The sequence below is a fragment of the Clavelina lepadiformis genome, chromosome 6, assembly GCF_947623445.1.
Source record: "Clavelina lepadiformis chromosome 6, kaClaLepa1.1, whole genome shotgun sequence".
Taxonomy (NCBI): Eukaryota; Metazoa; Chordata; class Ascidiacea; order Aplousobranchia; family Clavelinidae; genus Clavelina; species Clavelina lepadiformis.
In genome coordinates, this window is record NC_135245.1 from 4,832,978 (window position 1) to 4,853,107 (window position 20,130).

General features: G+C 36.1%; 3 protein-coding genes across 4 annotated transcripts; 1 reads left to right on the plus strand and 2 right to left on the minus strand.

Annotated features, from left to right (window-relative positions):
• The first annotated feature begins 1,399 nt into the window (after positions 1 to 1,399).
• LOC143461882 (uncharacterized) lies at positions 1,400 to 13,115 on the plus strand. Of its 2 annotated transcripts, none has more exons than XM_076959798.1 (4): positions 1,400 to 1,715; positions 1,867 to 2,007; positions 11,466 to 11,645; positions 12,207 to 13,115. In XM_076959798.1, exons 1-4 carry the CDS (start codon positions 1,508 to 1,510, stop codon positions 12,776 to 12,778), a joined length of 1,101 nt encoding a protein of 366 aa, XP_076815913.1. In that variant the 5' UTR covers positions 1,400 to 1,507; the 3' UTR covers positions 12,779 to 13,115. The 2 variants fall into 2 exon arrangements, with proteins under 2 accessions (XP_076815913.1, XP_076815914.1); XM_076959799.1 differs by lacking the exons at positions 1,400 to 1,715; positions 1,867 to 2,007 and adding exons at positions 9,799 to 10,942; positions 11,088 to 11,231.
• LOC143461881 (uncharacterized) lies at positions 7,369 to 9,379 on the minus strand. The gene is made up of 3 exons (XM_076959797.1): positions 8,156 to 9,379; positions 7,787 to 8,030; positions 7,369 to 7,505 (listed from the first exon to the last, which is right to left on the minus strand). Exons 1-3 carry the CDS (start codon positions 9,362 to 9,364, stop codon positions 7,480 to 7,482), a joined length of 1,479 nt encoding a protein of 492 aa, XP_076815912.1. The 5' UTR covers positions 9,365 to 9,379; the 3' UTR covers positions 7,369 to 7,479.
• A 2,235-nt stretch (positions 13,116 to 15,350) lies between the features above and the next one.
• On the minus strand, positions 15,351 to 16,678 carry LOC143462933 (uncharacterized). The gene is made up of 4 exons (XM_076961247.1): positions 16,522 to 16,678; positions 16,198 to 16,286; positions 15,666 to 15,824; positions 15,351 to 15,578 (listed from the first exon to the last, which is right to left on the minus strand). Exons 1-4 carry the CDS (start codon positions 16,580 to 16,582, stop codon positions 15,474 to 15,476), a joined length of 414 nt encoding a protein of 137 aa, XP_076817362.1. The 5' UTR covers positions 16,583 to 16,678; the 3' UTR covers positions 15,351 to 15,473.
• Between the last annotated feature and the right edge of the window lie 3,452 nt (positions 16,679 to 20,130).

A 20,130-nucleotide genomic window follows, 5' to 3' on the forward strand; every position in this document is an offset into this window, starting at 1 on the left:
CACGCGTCATCTTAATACAAAAAGCGATCAACATTTCTATTGTTTTGCTAACTACTTTCCGACATTCTGCCAAAAGTTTGTAAAGACATCAACGTTTTTTATTTTTTAACATTAAAACAATGCTCACATTATGTAAACTCTGACATCTCTGCCAAACTTTCAGCAAAACGTCGTAAAGTATTTAACAAAACAATAGAAATGTCATTCTTTCTGTATATTAAGATGTCACATAAGTGCCTGTGCCATATTAGCCAAACTTACACGACTTTCCGATCAGCAATGAAGCTAACAACAAAAAAATCTAAGGTAGTCAGTGGTAAACTTGATGAAAGTTGTCTTCATTATAAAAAATCAAAAATCGCCGAAGCCTTATCAAACTTTCAGTAGAACGATGGAACATTATGTGTTGAGTAACCCAATTTTAGATTGTTATTGTAGCAACACTTCTTGATTTACGGGAACTATGATTTTGCCAGAAAGACGATGTTTACCACATGCCAATGGTCACAGTCTTTGGAGCAGTTGGGCTTTGTCATATTTAGTGGCTGTAATATTTTTGGTTGTGTGACAAGTATTCACTAAATACAGTCTAGCATTTTCGCATGTGGCAGCTGACGTAAATTAATGTGGCACGAAAACTGAGAGTTGATTTCGCGGGTATTTGAATTTAAGTTTGTTAACTTATTGTTTTGGGCTTTTCATATTGTGATAGCCTATAGCTTATATACGTTTCAATACATTTTCTGGCCCCTGTAACAGTTAGTGCTAGCCTACCTTAACGTAGTTAGCCCGGTACCGTATGCAATAATTCTGTAATGACTAATGAGGGTGGTTTGCTTTGTAGCTACTGAGTTATGGCTGGATGGTACCGTATCAGCTCGCCCACTTGCTATGTCTGTTCTAACTTTGTATATATTATTTACTAGGATTGTTTATGGTCTATGCCTACGTTTGTAGATCAAAAAAACTTTAACCACTTCAGCACTTGGCCAAAGCCCAGTGAGAACGGTTGTTAAAGAGGATAGCCTAGCAGTACTAAAAAAAATTACCAGACTACTCACTACTGGTTATTCAAGGCCCATAGTTGAAAGCATGGCAACTGCATCCCCAGAATTTTCGGATAGCCTATATTGGTAACGTTACGTACCGAACAGGAGCATACGTCATCGATGTACCGATTAGGTGGCGGGGGATTTTCGAGATGGGAATCCCCCAGAAAATGCTGCTTCATGTTACAGAAACGCAAATTGGAAGAAAAAGAGCCATTTTCTAAGATTTTCATAAGGTCAACTTTTCAGACAGGAACAAATATACATATTTGCTATTAAAATAGACGAAGTAATTAGCCCACTTGGAAATACGTGTGAGGCAACATGGACAAGTGTTTTATTGAAATTGGGAACCTTTCGCCCAATAGCCATATGCTAATTTCTGAATAATGTTTTTTGTATTTCATTTTAACAGCAATAATCCAAAAATACTGTAAAAAACAAATACTTTATCTAAAATGACTGAAGTAAGTAGTGTTATTGATGAAACTAAACCATACTGGGTAGTTAATAAAACGGTTGAACAAATTATACAAGAATATACCAGTTTGTATAGCACATGTCCTTTATGTGAACATATAAAGGTACCCAAAAATAATATTGGGCTTCATTTAAGAACGGTACATTTGAGATTTATTATTGAGCTATTGGTGGACGAGAACTTAAGTAAGTCACTTGACTATCTTTTCGATGCACAATATTTTTTATATATGTAACTTTCTCAAAGATAAGTAAATTTTTGTATTTGTTTATTGATAAATGTAATAACTGTGTTTTAAAACAAAAGTATATATATTGCTTGTTTATTAAATTTTAGTTTACTGTCTTCCTTGCAAGCTTAAATGTGCGCCTCACGTGTTAAGAAAGAAGAGTACTGGAATACTAAGAGGCCATTATCATTGCCCTTTCTGTGAAAAAATTTTAACAAGAAGTCATAGCTTCAAAGGTCACACAGCAGGTATGTATGCAGCACAGTTTATTTAGTTTTATATATATGCACTTACATCTTCGAAGCAGTTTGTTATTTTAGCAATACTCTTTGTTAATAATAATTCCTACTTTGTGACTGCACTTGCCATACTGTTTTTCTGCATTTATTTTATTTACATTGAACTTGTGTAGTGCAATGTTTTCAGTAAACGCAAAAGTATTATACTGCAAAGGTTGATTATTTTATTTACGCTGTATTATACAATAAATTTTAAAGCAATAATGGTATAATAAGTAGATGGGATATAGTGCATTGTTGAAACAACATATAGAGCAGGGGTGTCAATTATATGTCCTGCAAGACAATTAAATCCAGCCCTAGACTTGTAGAAAAAGAATTTCGGGAAAACTACAGACGTGACGCTGATTACCCGTTCCTTGATTACTTATTCAAAACCTGAGTTTGGTTGCAACAAGTGATGTGGTTTTTCATTAATTATTATTCATTCACAGATGAAGTTAGTTTCATGCGATACACTTATTGAAAGATTCATATTGTTAGATCACAGGTTGGCAACCTGCTGCTCTTACATGCCTCTATTTTGGCTTTTCTGACTTTGAGACAGCAAGCTTATTTTGAAAAAAACTGATATGAACAAATAACAGCAATTTACTTCAAACTTTTTAGTAAAACTTGTTTCTTATTGTGTCCATCACTGCTAATTGGCTATTTTTCCAATCGGATGTAACGCTTATCTTGCAAAACTGTTTATAACACTGAGGAAAATTCACAATGTGACTTCACATGTGCAATTATGACAATTTATGGTTCCAAGTACGTTTTGATTAGGTGAAGCGAAAGGTGGCCCACATCTGTGCTAGATACATACTCCCTCTGCAGACAGAACATGAATTCAATAACAAAGTTACTTTTTTTGGCATTTTATTGCTGATGTCATGAGCCAAACTATGTTTTAACCTTAATCAAAATAAAATTTTTAATGGCTTTTATTTTAATTTTAACCAAAATTGTATCCAAGTGAAGTTAAATGCCACATTCTGTTTTATGTTAAGTAAATTTCCGTTATATATTTAATCTGGTTGATACTCTCTCTCTCTCTCAGTTAAGTGTTTATTATGAAAATAATCATAATTTCTGATTCCTAAAGCGCTATTTTTTGCTTTTACATCTACCACAGTTCTCGACAAACTGTGGGCCCAATTTTTGCATCCCAATTTTTGGTCTTTAAATTGTAAATTAAACTGTAAATTATAGTGGGCCTCATAACCATACAAAAAACTGTACTGTAATAAAAGCAAACTGTGTTCTGTTTGACACTTTACTGTTTTGTTTTATTCAATTCTAGCTATTAGCGGGCTTGGGCCATTGTAGCCCCTTTAAATTAGGCCGCCATCGGGCCACGTCTTGAAGTTCCTTTTTATTTCAAATTCTGTGGTTCTCTATAGCCATAACCACAAACATCTAAATTGTCCTGTAATAACCTTCCACATACATTACATCTGTTCTTACTTCACATCTGAGAATACAAGCATATTTTTATTTACAGCTCTAGCTAGTTTTTTCACTTTAATCATTATAACAGAGAAACCAGTTCATGCAAATCAGCGAACAGATAACGAGGTTCCAAGCTTTTTTTATCAGTATCGATGAGACAATGATTTCCGATCAATTTTGGAAACTGAATCTAAAGTGTAAACCTCATAATTGAGATGCTAATTTTACGGTAGTCAGAAAAAACTGACTGTTACTAGGATTTCAGCCAACACTTGCACCAACCAATGCATGTTTTGGTTTTAAGGCTATGATACAACTTAACTGTAATTTGTGGAGTTACGGTAGATCACTACACCATAGCAGTACATTGGTAATGCGAGTATATTTTCATTTATTAACTGTTCATTAATTGCAGGCTACCTCATTGAAGCAATCTTGTAACAACTACATAAGTACGGTAAATTAAAAGTTGATCGGATTTTAATGCTAAAAACTTTAAACAAATAGTGTTTGTTGCCACAACTAGAAAAGTGCATAGACATTATCAGTTATATATCTAGTAATGGTTACTGTGGCAGTATGTATGTTTGACCTGTAATGCTGGGCCTTCAACTACTACTGAAAAAAGAATTTGGGCCATCGTAATAAATGTTTGCCGACCAGTGATATACCATAACGTGATTCGAGTCAAATCAGTGCCTGGAGTCATTACGACACTGTTTTCAAACTTTTGATTATGTTAAATATCAATGTTCAGTCTATACTTCAAGCTTAAGATATACACAAATTAAATAGCAAGTCATAGTAAGTGGAACAAACTTAACAAGTGCTAGAAATGTTATTTCCATTTCCATAGGTTTATTAAGCAAGATTCTCTCACCAAAAACCATACAATACACTTGATCACTCATTGAAATAGCAATTGAATTAAAGTACGTAGGCCACATACGGATTAAAAACCTTAGCTTGTTGAACCTGCGACACAGTAGACTCCACTTATTATGCCCACCATGGAACCTGATCATAGTATATGAATGGTTACAATAATCGAAACTGCTACAGTATCGTTTAACCATACCAGGATCAATACAGTTAGGCACAAAATGACAAAAACATCAAATTTATCAGTTATTACATTTACAGTAAGCATCAACATTAAAGTCAATGTCAGTATTGAGAATACATGTGGCACAACTGTCACCTGCCACAATGCATAATTGACAAAAAAATGGAAAAAGTAGTCATAATATTTGAAGATTGATCATAGCACATGCAGAATTTCATATGGCAAAACACGGTACAATACCAAAATGGTCATATTAAGTGGATTTCACTGTGTTATTTTTTCCTCGCTTTTTCACTCTTCAAACTGGGAAACCTGATTGAATTAACCAATCGCTTCACATAATTAGATTAAACTACATCAAACTGGATTGTGAGATTGGTCGAGGGCCGAAGACTTTTTTGTGTGGCAGGGTTAGTATAGTATTTAGTGTTGCCAAACTTTGAAATTGTTTACGAGAAATGCTAAACAGGAAAAAGTGTCGTTGATGCCTTGCTTAAAGGCATTGACACGTTTGTGCTGCTGGTTATCAAATATGAGCTTGCACTGCAAGCCCAACGCATTAACCGCTTCACTACCAGCCAACAAAAAAATAATTATCAGCCTTGTTTCAAAACGTAAAGTTCTGTTGCAAGGTACCAGGAATCTAGTCCGTTTTGAAGTTGGGAAAACCAACAATGAAGGTGATAACAAATGCACTGGTATACTGAAGCATGAGCGTATGGCAATATTTATTCTTAGACTAAGGAGCGATTACTCACCGAGCTAGCTTTAGTGCAAGTTGGGACTGTCACACTTTTTATTTTGTTATTTTTATACATTATTACTAGTCCTGTAGAATTTTTGGTCAACCTATAAAAAATTCTTATAAAGACGTATTATATACTGTTGGAAAGATAATTTTATCAGCTTTTCAATGATAGGTTTTGTCATTTTTTTTACCTTGGGGAAAAAAAGTTATGACCAAAAACGTGCCAGGGGGTAAAACACTGTTTTGCCTAACATTATAATACAATTATAAGCTAAAATACGATACCTTCGTAACAGAATACAACACCATAAATTGGAATATTACTATCAGCAAAGCAAACTAACAATAGGACAGCAAAAAAATAAAACATAACTTTATTAAGAGGTATTTATCACACGTTTAAGGGGGTAAAAGCAGGGCTTCGGAGCAGGCGTAAATTTTAAATTGCTCCAGCTCCAGCTCCGGAGCTCTCTTTTATCATAAATTAGCTCCGGAGCTCATTGATACCACTGCTCCAGCTCCGGCTCCATTACGTCACAAACTGAGGTTTAAGGATGAAGGCTCAATTTGGAATATCTATCTCAATGGGTCAGTCAGTAGTCAGTACCATCGGTTGCAGCTATGAACATGTGACTGCTCTGCTGTCAAATCCCCAGTAATTCTTAATTTTGTGAAGGGTTGCTCTTAAATTATGTGAATTCAGCCAATAGTAGTAGACTAGTAGCATAGCATCTTATGAAATACATCGGAGCCGGAGCTATGTTTCAAACAACTGGCTCCAGCTCCTGCTCCGTTTGAATTTCACGAAGAGCTCCGGCTCCAGCTCCGGTGAAAATGCACGGCTCCGGGCTCCAGCTCCAAAGCCCTGGGTAAAAGTTGACCGAGACGGAGATAATAGGAGAGATTTCACCGAAATAAAAGGTTTTTCTTTTATAAGCAAGGTCATGTAAGCAACACATAAAAGTTATCTAAGACGTAGTGAAGATGTATTTAGTTAAAATGCTATTTCATAGGGTATTTTGTTACAAAAATACACCAAAAATCTGTACACCCTCAGTCCTGGAGTGCCAAAAAAGCCCGGTCTTGCTAGGGTTAAACCAACTGTAAAGATGTAAAAACGATATTTACAGTTTTAAGTTCTAATAAAATATAAACACATTTCAATTAAAATCATGCAAACGCATCCATAACATGTCTCTCTTCTTCTCCCAATTCGTCATCAAACACGACTGTAGTATTTGTGCATGTCATTCCGCAACATTCCTTGCATGACGATGTGCATGTTAAGCCCGCTTTCCGACAAGAGCAGCGTCTGTTACATGATCCCTTGCAGCTACATCGAATGATTTTCAAGACATCTTCTGGTGCAGCAGCTACATCCGTCATCACTGGAGAAAACATGTCATCTTTCTTTTGCCAACCCCATGACAAGGGTTTCAAATCTGAGTTGCTTAAAGTTCTCCAAACTTTCAGCTGGTGATATACTCTGAGGCCGTGGTGATATGCAGCTCGTGGTGATGGTGGAAGGAGAGCTGGATCAACGTGAGAACGATTAGACATGACCATTTCCTCGTACTTCTGTTTCCTGATTTGCGATAAAGTATACGTAGACGAGTTTAAAAATTCGAAGAACCGTGTCGAAGCCCTGCCAACTTGGTCTGGAGACATGTCGTCTTTGTAGAAAACATCGGCAACATTTCGCAAACTGCTTGATTTCAACTTCTCAAATACAGATATCTTGCCGAATTTATGAATTGCTGAAGTTGTATCGCAGCCCGTAAATGCATGAGCGAATAACAAGTACTCCAAAACAATAACATCTACCTTCGCAATAATATCTCTAACTCTGTAGCACTGTCTTTGCTGGCAGTTTTTCCCTCTTGTAATGTTTGTCAAGAAGATATCAGGATAGTCGCGGTGCATAGCATGATGCACTAGCAAGCAAAGGACATCAGTATCGTCGGAGTACACAATTACAGGTGTCCCACCTACCGAATCAAAAGCAACTTGAACGATTGTTGTATCTGCATCACTAGGGCACAAATGAACTTTGAAACCATTCAACTCCAGTTGTTTCGATAAAGCCACCACAAATCTTTGTTTGTTTGTTTGTTTCCCAGACCAACTGGGGGGTGACTTCTTGAAGATGTAGGATGCGCTCCAGAGAAGATCAATAAAGCGATTGTGAAGGTCCTCCTGAAAGTAAATATGAAAAACAATATAGTTTGTGTGGTATTTTGTAATCAAATCATGATTCCAATCCTATACTGACCAGTATGTTAACCCTACTTCTAAACAGAGACAAACAAAAAGACTAGTAACACAACAAAAACCTGGTCAAAAAAACAAACAGCTAGGTCCTTTTGAAAAAGAACACAATAAAAAAGGTTTTTCCCGCACAATTGGTCGAAGGCTTGTTCTCGCTAAAGCAGGTACGTTTGGTGCGAAGTACTGTACGATATTGATCCCAACATTACCTTGGACCTCAGACCACTTGTCTTTCTTTTCCCGAGGAATCCTATTCCTTCCAACTTGTTGCATGGTGAAATTACCATTAGCAATTGCGATAGACCCAAGTCCATGATGAGTATTCTTGCCATCTATAGTACAAATATCATGGTCTGTGTTGTCTGCAACAAACTGCAAAAATGCTGTTCCATCTGGGCATATGACCTCTTCCACAGAATCATGCTTAACAACGTTCTGCTTGTATCGAATCACCTAATGGAAAAACAGTAAATTGTAACCTAATATACTAAATGAAGTAAAAGCATTGTACAAAAGAGAATTATACATGTTTAGAGAACCCTGACATGGACATGGGAAAGAAAGTCAACTACACTTACCTCGTCGTAACTCACAGCAAATCCCAACCTTGACAGCAAAGTGTTCAACCATTTTGAAGAGAGGTGATTGTCAGTCGCTATAGCAAGTCCAAATTGCAGTGGCATTAAAGATCGTGTACGGGTTGCAGCAAACAAGGCTTGTGATAATGTTACCTGTTTAACTGGGGCCATAACCAATTCGTTCATGAATACTTTTAGCAATTCAGGTACATGGGGGTTTTCTGTGCCAAGAATATCTTCAACTGAAGGATACGTACTGCTTTCGTGTTCATGATTTTTTATGGCATCCTTTATGAGTTTTGCTGCTGTTTTAACAATGCGCTCAGTCTCCTGAGATACATTGCTGTCTCTTTCCTCATACCATTTTTCACCTATAATTCCACTCACTCTGTCAAGGAGAATAATTTTACTCTTGCCATTTCTTTCGACGAAGCGCAATGAATTTCCATACTTTTCTTTTATTTTTATTTGGGTCATCTTCAATGAATATACATCATCCCCAAGTTCCTGCATCATGGAATGAAAATCTGCAACGGTGTACAAGTCCATATCACCTTCCATTTTTTTACACGCAGCGTTAAACAATGTCATTTTTTCAGTGGATGTTGGACGACCAGGTGTTGAATACTGTGCAGGATTTTCAAACCTTGTTCTGCATGGTACATGGTATCTGGCTTCAGCAGCCACCAGGTCGTGTGCACTAAGCAGTCGTGCCTGAACAGTTTTAGCAAGTTCATCGTCTCTACTTTGGCATAAAGCAAGTGTTACGTAATATATTCCTGACGATTTTGTCCGCACCTCTTCAAATTTATTTCGATCAGGGTGCCGTTCATCAAACATACAACTATATCCACAGTAAAAACACTGCTTTTTAAAGTCGAACGAATGTTGATCTGACCGGGTCGATACTCTCTTGCTACTGGATTGTTTAGTGCTTGAGGCTGGACGTTTCTTGGATCTCGCATGGTTTCTCAAGAAATTACGGCATGATGTGTGGATGTACGTAATATGGCCATTTTCTTTCTTTTTCTGCAAAGTTGCGACCAGCGTTTCACAATCCAATTTCAAAGCATGACCAATTATAGTGTCCAAAGGGTGTGTGGTACTATCACTCTCGCAGAAATAAGCTCCAACATGACACAGTGAATCACCAGTCCGATAGCCTTTTCTACACTTAACACAAATTGCTGTTTCTTTTTGACTAAGCATTATCTAAAAAAACAAGCAAGGTAAATAAAACTGACCATAGTAAGTAAACAATAACATAATGAAGTTATAACGAACAACGACAGCTCTACTGGTGCCCCCCCCCCCCCCCCCCCGTCTTGCTCACTCTTACTCCCTGAAACAGATATATAATTCTATTTTTATTTTCATTTATACCTTTTGCATCTATATCCTGCTTTTCTGTTGATAATAATTCATTAGTTTCTAGCCTTTTGTTCATATTTTTGTGTTAAATTTTTTTCCCTAATTTCAATTTTTACCCCTTGGCACGTTTTTGGTCATAACTTTTTTTCCCCAAGGTAAAAAAAATGACAAAACCTATCATTGAAAAGCTGATAAAATTATCTTTCCATCAGTATATAATACGTCTTTATAAGAATTTTTTCTAGGTTGACCCATTTTTAGACCAAATTCTACAGGACTATACCCAAATTTAGGACATTACAACAGTATAGCGACATTGGGTATCTAACACGGAACACAAGTCGCATCTGTTGCGAGGACAGCGTTCGAACCACTTGCGTACTGAGCAGTATTCAAGCTGTATTTTATAGAGGTAAATTACATTACTTCGAAAATTTGCTGCAAAAAGAAAAAGTACCTCACATATTACACCCAATGCCACATTTAGCTCGATGACAAATAGGTTGCAGTTTGTAGACTACTGTGTAGGCTCCGTTCGGATTCGCCGTGAGTGACTCCTTCGACATGGCTAATAGGCGTAGTTGCTTGTTTTGAAATTGATTTGCTCTGATGGATTTCCCGCGGTCTGACGTCATAAAGCGCGACCACTTTGCAGTTTGCGCATGCGCATTTACAAGCGGCGTGGCTGCCGCCATATTGGCTTTCATTTTGATTTGACAGTCAGTGGTCTGAGTTAATGTTCTGTGTATAGTTGTTCTGTACAGACATAGTTTAAGAATTATCATAGACATTTGTAAGAAATAAATGAGTTACGATAATATTGTATAAATGGTGACATTATCAGACTTTATGCTGGAAATCATTGCGTACAATCGTGTCATTGGAAATCGTGGCCTGGCTATTGGTCAGTAGCCGTAAACAGCAATGAGCAAACCTAGGCAGCCTATCCTGGCAAAAAGTTTTAGCACTAATGACTTACCAGGAGGATTTGTTATTTTTTCAATGTTGTAAAGATGGAGTTACCGTAATATTTTTGGTTTTGGCGCCATGTAAGCATGTGTTGTAAGGCTTTGCTTTGTTAGATTATACCGGTAAGTCAATCAGGTAAAAAGTGAGCTGACCGTTTGTAGCGTTTACAGAGTCAGGTGAAGCGGCTATTACAATTGCTAAGTAGACTAATTGTATTGAGTTTTTGTAGTTGTGTGGTAATTTAATAGGCAAATTGCCTGCTGTATAATATGGAGATGCAACCATACTACTATGCTGATAACTTGGATGACATTTTTAAGGATATCCAAGGAACAAAATGTCCTATGTGTGAGAATTTTCATGCTGAATCAAACCTGGTATTGAAAAACCACTTCAAATGTCGACACTATAGACATGCAATCTTTTATGAAATAGATGGACGACAAGGTTGTATATTATAATATCGAATAATTATTTAGTTTAATTATGGTGTTCAAATAAATATTTATTTGCACGTGAAGGTGTTTATATGAGAAGCTGGTTTGTTTTGAAGAAAACAGAATTGTGTAATCAATTTAATATTTTTGAACAGCGTGCATTCTTTCTTGTCGTAAGGCCTGTGATTTTGTACGGAAAAGTGAAAACGAAAAGAAGCGTGGGCATTTTCACTGCCCTTTTTGTGAGCAAATATATGGAAGAAGTGCCTCTTTCCGAAATCATTTGTTAAAAACTCAAGGTTTTCCTCAGTGGGCTTGTGATTCAGTTTTAATATGGCTATTTTCTGTGTATTACTGCTGTATCATTTTAGTCATTCACTTCTTGTACAGTTTTTATGACATTACATTTTTTGCTATTTTTTCATGAGTTGTTCTACAAGTTGATGGAATGCTTTTATACGAAAACGTTTGTTAATGTCAAGAATGGCACTTAGATAGCTTTCAAAGTCAACAATAACTTTCTACATGTTTAGGAAACTGTGGGAAGATGTCGTCAAAGGCATTTAGATCCAATGATGTAAGCCACAACACCCTATTTGTGCAGGAGGTTCAAAAATATGAAGAACTTTACAACTCATCTAGTGAAGCTTATCTTGATAAGGATGCTCAAGAACTAGCTTGGTCGGCTATAGCTAGTGTTGTTAATGAGGATGGTAAGCAAAGTTCCAAAATTTAATATTTGTTTTTGCAAAATGATGGTTACTTTTACTTTTGAGTGTATGAAGTTTAAATGGAAGTGACTGAAAACTTTAAGGCCTTTGCTAAATGGAGCTTTGTTGTTTTCAGTTGTCTATTGGATTGTGTGGCTTACCAATTTTAAGTGCTATAGTCAGGGTTGCCATCTGTCTCAACTCAAAAATAAGCACGACCAGGAAACGAAAGACGAATACCACCTTAAACAGTGCACAACAGGAGAAAGCAACCAATGTTTCTAAAAAAAAACGAGACACTATCTGCATGTTCTTTGGTATCTATTTGGTATTAAAGGTGTCAAAATGCCCAAAATACGAACCTCTGCCCTAACAATAAGATGAAAATAAGGACATTTCTTAAAAAAATAAACAAAAATATTTTCCAAGACACGAACCTATAAAATAAAGAAAAATCTTAGAAATAAGGACGGCATGGCAACCCTGGCTATAGTTAGTCTATATTTAGAATGTGTAAACACAACAACTGCAGAATTTTCTAAATTTTTTCAAATATTTTACCAGAGGAGCAATGTAAGGCCAGATGGAAGCGCTTAAAAGCCAGTTATTATCAATATCTGAAGTTTAAAAGTGACAAAAGCAGATACACACCAAGATATTATCTGGCGGATCACATGAAGTTCATTCTTCCATTTCTGAAGAAACCAAAAGTTATTTTCCAGCAGCCTACCATCGAAATTGTTACAGATGGAGATCCTGAAGATATCACACGTACACCAAGCCAAGAAGAAGACAATTCTGCTCATCCACCAGCAACAATAGTTACGGTCACATCCAGTCCGGACCACGTTGCTCCAGAGATCTGGAGGAAGGAACTGTATGATTCCATGGAGGAAGAAGAAGCCTCGTTTGAAGAAACTCCTTACAAGAGGATGAGATACGATGACTTTGAAGAAGATCCTGACCTGTCTTTCCTCAAAAGCCTCCTCCCGGACATCAGAAAGATGAGCGATCGTCAAAAGAGTCGCTTCAAGCGCTACACTCTTGGAGTGATTGAAGACATTTTATATGGTTCAATGGCAAATGAGAGTATGCCCATTTCATCTTTGGGTGCTAATTTTATTGACAACGTTTAGGGTCCACAAGCATTGGAGTTAACCTTGACGTACAAGACAGGCAAGGTTTGAGATTTGATGTTTTTGGAGATAATCTCAGTGACAATTGACAGGTACTGCTGAGGCTGGCACTGCTTTTTACTCGTAAGAGCTGAAATTAGCTGTCTGTTATTGGTATTGAATAATGTTTTAACCACTTTAAATGGAAGGTTTTTTGTTAGAGTATTTTGTTTCCGTCAACACGTGTGGCCTGGTTTAAATAAAGTTCTAACTCTATTTAACTTTTTTGCCGCGCTGTTGTGAGTTTTGCAGGGTAAAACCGCCGTAACAATCTCAAATAAAAACTTCAGTTCCCGTAGTTACAAAGCATCAAGATCGATTTTGTTAGAAAACGTTTGTATCCCTGCAAGTGTTTGCGACGTTTTCAGCCGACTTTCCCCATGTATGGAAAAAAAGCTTGAGGTAACTACAGATTTTATCGCATTATTGGCAGGCAAGAATGAATTTTCCACGTTTACTCCTTAAAACAGGAAAAGTTTGGCAATCGCGTAAGACACAAAACTTACCTCATGTCTGACATCTTGTGGTTGATCGCGCCAGATTTCTCTTTAACTGCGAAAAGCCCTGTAAAATATAAACCCCATGATTATTGATAGCAATGGTGTTTAATGTAATGACATAATATTAGGTTAGTGATGGGAAAAGAAATATTGCTTTAAAATTTAGGAACGAGGTATTGTTAGAAAAGTCGCTAACATCAACTTACTGCTATAAATGAAAAACACGTTTATCTAATCTTTGACAGATAATTTCATTGACAAAATGTAAACTTCACAAGAACGTTTGCTGTACAGTAAGCTAACGCTAATTTGCTACGACTAGGGCAAAGTTAAACAATTATTTTATTTGTTTCTATTCTGTTCGTAATAAGAGGCTATGGGATAAGAATTTGTTTGTTTGTATGTTTTTAACTTCTACTTCCATCCCCGTCTGTGTTTCCAGCTCTCTACAATGCTATAATCTCTTCTGCGTTAAATTAAATCATGGTAGGTTGCATAACAAATCCCTAATCATCTAGTTAAAATACACCGCTCCTTGAGGCTATTCCAGCGGCTTAATCACACCGGGAGGTGACGCTATGTCATCAAAACGACTACTGCTGGCTGTGGCATGATGAAAGCAAATACAACAGTGACAATCTGCGGTGCACAAGATGTGAAAAAGCCGGCTTCAAATGATTCTTGGTGTTCATCTTGGCATAGCACTTCATTCACAGAACTGCCAAAAGGTAAAAGTTGTCATTAATGAAACAAACTGAGTAATCGTAACCATCATCATATAAAGTGAAGGTTGAAAGCGCAAGAGTTTTTAAATAGAAGTAGTCAACGAACGAATGTAAATTAAGCGAGAAAACTGAAATTTTTAATATGCTGACGGCTACCTCAAAATTTTTTAAGCTCATACAAGAATAGACCTACAAAACAGAAAATGACTTATACGATTTTTATTTTGTTCCTTTATTGCTTGTTATTGCAAACGACAAACTTTCGACGCAAAGTCACACTGATATTAAGAATGCTGTGACCAAGTTTAGTACACACCACTTTAAAATATACAATACCATCAACTTTGAACACACTTTAGGTAATTTTCCTTGCTAGACTAAATTCACATGAATGGAATGATAGATACCAAAGCCTTACTTGGGTTTCTCCATCTTATTTGCTCCAACAAACTTTTTTACTTACAAAGCTATTTAACTCGTAAAAAGATTAATTTTCATTGATTGATGTTCTTGATTGAATTTATTATTAATTATATATAAGTTAAAATTTCAGACCAAACAAACAACGATTAGTTCCTTAAGGTGATTAAAATTTCATAACTTATCCATCATTCACCACATACATTAGGTAATGATAAAAATATTCCGGTTCCATTTAAGACAAGGTAAATAAATTTTTAAGCTTTATTTAAATTTAATTTTAAACTTTTTTTTGCCTGCCAAGACCTATACTTGCACTCTTGCAGTGAACTGAAAAGATTTCTAGTGTGTTGTTAACCAATTTATCTGTTGTTTGATTGCAATCCCAATAGATCGTGAGTAAGTATATTCCCTTTGATTATGATTTATTGGTATACTTACTATCTGCCAAACTGGAAAAAATTTTATGAAACTTTTTGGCCAGGCGGAAAAAGCTTCCACTGGCCAATGTCTTAATTAAACGATGTCACTATTTTTACACAATGGCGCTATCTAGTCCAGGCTATAGGCTACCTACGCTACGCCTTAGTCATTATTACCGGTACTCTCCGGTAACAATTATATTTTAACCGTATAAAAACCTGTTTCGCCAAATGTGCGCGTACCAGTGGTTCTTGATGCCGCCCGACAAATGAGCTAAATTTTGACTGGAACAACACATCCATGATCAAGTGTCTGGTACAACACGTCACCTTGATCAATTTCGACTTTCTGAGTCGTGGATAATAACAGCCTACGTTTCGATGAGGTGTTTCACTTCCCATTCGACTACGGCACATTAATCGCTACTTAGAAGATTTAGTCTTTATTAAGTCTTTGGTAAATCAGTAATGCGGACATTTCTTGTATTTCTTTCGTTTAGCGATACGCACACGTGACACATAACCGATGTAAAATGTCTGCTGAACTCTTATAACTATGGCAAAACGTGGTGTTGCAAAATGACAACGCTTATTTTCCAGGTTGAACCGACTGCAGAACGTTTTCGGGGAAGGGTGGAAGCTCGCTTTGATTATTGCAGAGATCTCCGAAACAACATTCGAAGCAAACTCTCACCTACATTGAAAGGAAAGAAACACGTGTGAAGTAACGTTGGTAAATTTTTCTTGGTCAAGGTTTAAAAGAAAAAAGACTTAGGCCTACTCGCTTTCTCCTTGCACTGTTGCTGAAACAGTTGATCCGATTTCCCGACTTGTTGCTGCCACAGGCCGCACTAGTTTGACATTTCCTCCTGACGGTAAAGATCTCAACTTCTCTGTCGAAAGATTCATACCATTCCATCTTTGTTTGGCATGTAGTGTGCTGCAAAAACCAATAATCAGACTCTTGGCAAACACGCAGAGATTAATTTTGTTAACTCCAACATATTGTTTACTTGGTGTGGAAAATTTTGAAAAAGCTTTAAAAGATATTGGTCATTTAATATAGCGCTGCAATTAAAACAAGTTTTATAAAGCGGTTTAACAAACGGTTCAAGCATACAACACTGATTCTGTGAGTTATCTTTATACACATTTAAAAGCAAAACTGCTACATTATGTCATACGCCGTTGGTTCGCCCGAGGCAAACACATAATTATTTGTAATATGTAACTTGTTTTAACAACCGGCTTAGGTTAAAAAGGATTAGCTGCTTTTAAATTGAGGCTTAATTTGACCATAATAAGCAACTTACACCACGTTCACACTCTTGCTCTGTGACATCATCTCTTGTGACCTCGCCGTTTTCGGTTCTCGTGACCCCAACTAAACAGGTCCGTTGACCTAAATAATGTAAAACAAGAAAAATAAATATGTATAAACATACAGTATCAAACATATGTAATTAACCAATTACTTATTGCTTGTTATAGATTGACATTTCGGATCTTGGAACAAGCGTGATATTATCAACTCTTGAAAACTTTCCGAAACTAAGTGAACAACAAAAACTTTGCCGTGCCAAAATGTAACTTAATGATACTACTGTACATGGACAGTTGTTGTAATTCAACTTTACCTTGAGCATGGACTGCTCCAGTCAAAATAACAAGTACGCCGATAAGAAATTCCGCTTTCATTCTTGCAGCCACTACACTGAAACTGCCCTATTTATCTGAAAATAAGCTTCGTTTTGAAACATCGACGTCTTTTAAAAAATCGTAAATCAATAAGTATAAGAATATACTAAATATATCTGATACATATATTTAGATTTCTTAGATTTTGCGATTTTCTGTTTCAGTGCGTCTGGTTTTCTGTCTCGAAAAGAGGTTTCTTGAGAAACCTGTTCCCGTTTGACTTTACAGTGGACAACTCCTTTCATGACTTGTTGCCAAAGATATTATTCCGTGATTAATCGTGCCCATATATATAAAGATAGCGGTGGCGTTTTTTGTTTTCTGTTGGCAAAGGAGAACTCACGACCTGGGCCGCCCACCAATTTAAGTTTCTTGTCCAGACGCCTTATAACGTAATATTAATATTCATAAATCGTTTCCCTTAAAAACTGGTTTTGCTTGTGCGCAGAAAGTCTCGTAAAGATGCTAGCGGGCTTTCATATATTAACTATATGTCCAAATCCTCTTTCGAAAAGGAGTAAATTTACGACAAAATTATAATCTGAAAACGGCTGAGGTTATCTCTGATAAATTAAATCTCAATCTTTTCAACATAAATCTTTTCGATAAAAAAGTTCCAAAATATTATCTTGTATGCTACATCGTATTGTTCAGTTCGTAAAATTTAAATTACTCGACTATCGGTCAAACCGCTTAGGGGTGTATTTCTTAAAGTATGTGCCTAAGAGACACACCCCAGGAGATATTGCTGTGGCAAAGTTGTTGAAAAAGTTGCCTTATCAACATTCTAGCGTGCTTCACGTACGCAACTATTTTTGCACAAACAGCTTGTCCAACTGGTAAGAGCAGAAAAGGGAAAGCTCATCCGAGAACTGATGTGTAGATGATTTATTTTGATCCTTTATCGCTGCCGCTTTTTACTGAACTTTTCTTTGTTGACATGTAGTAGCATTTAACTAACGTTTGCCGTTTTTACTTTATAGTAGAGAACGCGTCTTCAAACAAGCGTTTTAAAACCAGTATCACTAAACTATTGATTTATCTGAAAAGTATATCGGGAATATTGCGCACTTCCGTATACCTTTATGTTACTGATTTGAAAAAGCTTCTACAGGTATATCAAAACCACTGTATGTAATTCTTTCTGTATACTAAGCTGAAAAGAATTCTAAAAACGTCTTGGGTTTAATAAACACATGACCACAACCACGATCCTACACGTTTGAGTAATTAATCGTGCTTGCAAAAATTCCGCAGAAATTCCAAGATTTTCGCTCTGACTTTTATGTATATAGCCCAAACTCTAATAAGCGTATAAGTGCTGGGATCTGTTTGCGATGTACAGTATATAGTTAAACTTATTTGCGTGTACATTGCGCAATGTTTTCAATCCATTTTAGTTTTATAATTTAAAAGCAACTTATAATCATATCATAAAACTTTATACCTAAAACAAAGTGCCAGCGCTTTTGCAAAACACTTTTTTTATCATGCAGAGCTGATAACGCCAAAAACATACAGTATCCAGTGCACACGCACGTCGACCAAAAACGTGCAAATCCAACGTGCGCGATGAAAAGCAAAACACAAGCTTTTGTTATTATGAATGAGTTTTAATACAAATAACTTGGCAATTTGTTAATCATTCATTATTATTAGGGCGATTATTTTTTGACTTGTCAAAAAAAGTCAAAAATTGTCAAAAAGGTTTACAAAGTCAAAATTGTTTACAAACTGCGTTGTCGGGGTGTCGTAGAGGTTGCACTGTCAGTGAACTTTTCATTTTGCATTTTACACCTTGTAGCCTACTTTATACTGTTGTAAATGGCCCATTGTCTACTTATTGTGAATCCTAAACCGTTAAGTCAAATAATTAGGTTGATATGGTGTGATGCTCAACACACCTCAAATTGTGTAAAATTTTTGGTAGGTCCTAAGTCATTTTGCGGCAACTTTAGGTTAGGTGCAGCTATTGCTTCGGTTTTGCTTTAGATATTTCGTGTATCTTTAGTTTAGAAAAATGTATTAAACTGTTTTTGTTGTGTCTTAGCTGCAGCTTTTTGGCAGTGATTTGCAATTAGCTCATTTCTTATTTCAGAATATGCTAGGTCTGTGTTCAGATTTTTGCCCTTCTGTTTGATTTTCGCACATGCTTTCGTTTTAGTTAGATTAGCCTACAGCCGTATTTGGCCCCAACGTTGCCCCTTTTTTGTATTCTATCCTATTTCTATGTATGTCTACTTCCTTACCCTGTTTTTCAACTTAACTGTTTACTCAGCAGTTTTATTCGAGAATAACCAGGGTCTTGTTTTTTCTTAAAAAGCTGCTAAATTTTCATAACTGTTTGTGATTTTTCGAAATGCCGAAAATATCAAATACGCTCGACAACAAAACTTGAATTTACCTGTACTTTTTGTACAATAAGACGTAATTTAACTACTTCAGTTCTTCATACGTCAAAAATTGTCAAAAAAAGTTTTTTAATATCAAATGTTGTCAAAAGTTTCAATTTTTAGGTCAAAAATTTTCGTTTTTTAGGTCAAAAAATGTTCGCCCTAATTATTCTTAATTAATTTATCATTTATTATTTTCGCTGCGATAAATGCCACAGTTTTAGGCTAGAGATAACGATGGCGCAAAACGCAAGTTATAATTCTATTGCTTGCATCAAATTAATAATTTATTGGTGCTTTGTTTCATTAAACAGATTATTCAATAAGTCTTAAGTAACAGCTCTAACCCTGTTTCATATTCGAATCTAATGAGTTAAAAAAAACGCAATATTTGCGACGGTTAAAAACAAACTAAAGACTGTCAACTTTCTGTTGTAATTAAACTTTAAGACATTCATTGTGCTTTAACCCTATCCTAACCAGGCTCGCGAGTTTACTATTTTAACTAGGTGTGGCCGATCCCGCACACACATTTTCAATCGTTAATTACTAGAAAATTATACGTCGTAAACTGATCGGATTTTTACAGGTTAGTAGAAAAATCATCTGGCTTCCTGTATACATCATAATTGTAAAACTAAAGAAAGTGAATTTAGTGTAAATTAAGTATTTCTAAAAGTGACACATTTCTAGAACTTTTCTTGTTACGCCGCGCCCCCGCTGTGCGGAAAACCTAGTCGAGTTATTGGTGCGTAAATGAGTAATACGCTTCAATGCGGAGAGAGAGCAAAATTATGAAAATATTACAATATCTCAAAAATTACAAAATCCAACTTTATCAAACAAACATGGACAGATAGCTGAACATTTTTTAGGAAAAGTCACCAAATTTCAAGTTTCTACAGCAAACAATGGAACTGTACGCCACGTTTTGCTGTGACTGTGTGCGGGAGAAGCCAAGCCTAGTTAGAATAGGGTTAAGCGAATGGATAAAAATGAAAGAATAGCTTCAGAATTGTTTAAGTCGACAAAATATGAGACAGCAGTAATTAATGAAAACATGTTAATTAATTTGCGTTATCCAGTTGATTGAATTTCAGTGAAGCCAACTGCTTCTAGGAAAACATCAAGGGTTTCAGCTTGTCAAAAGAAAAA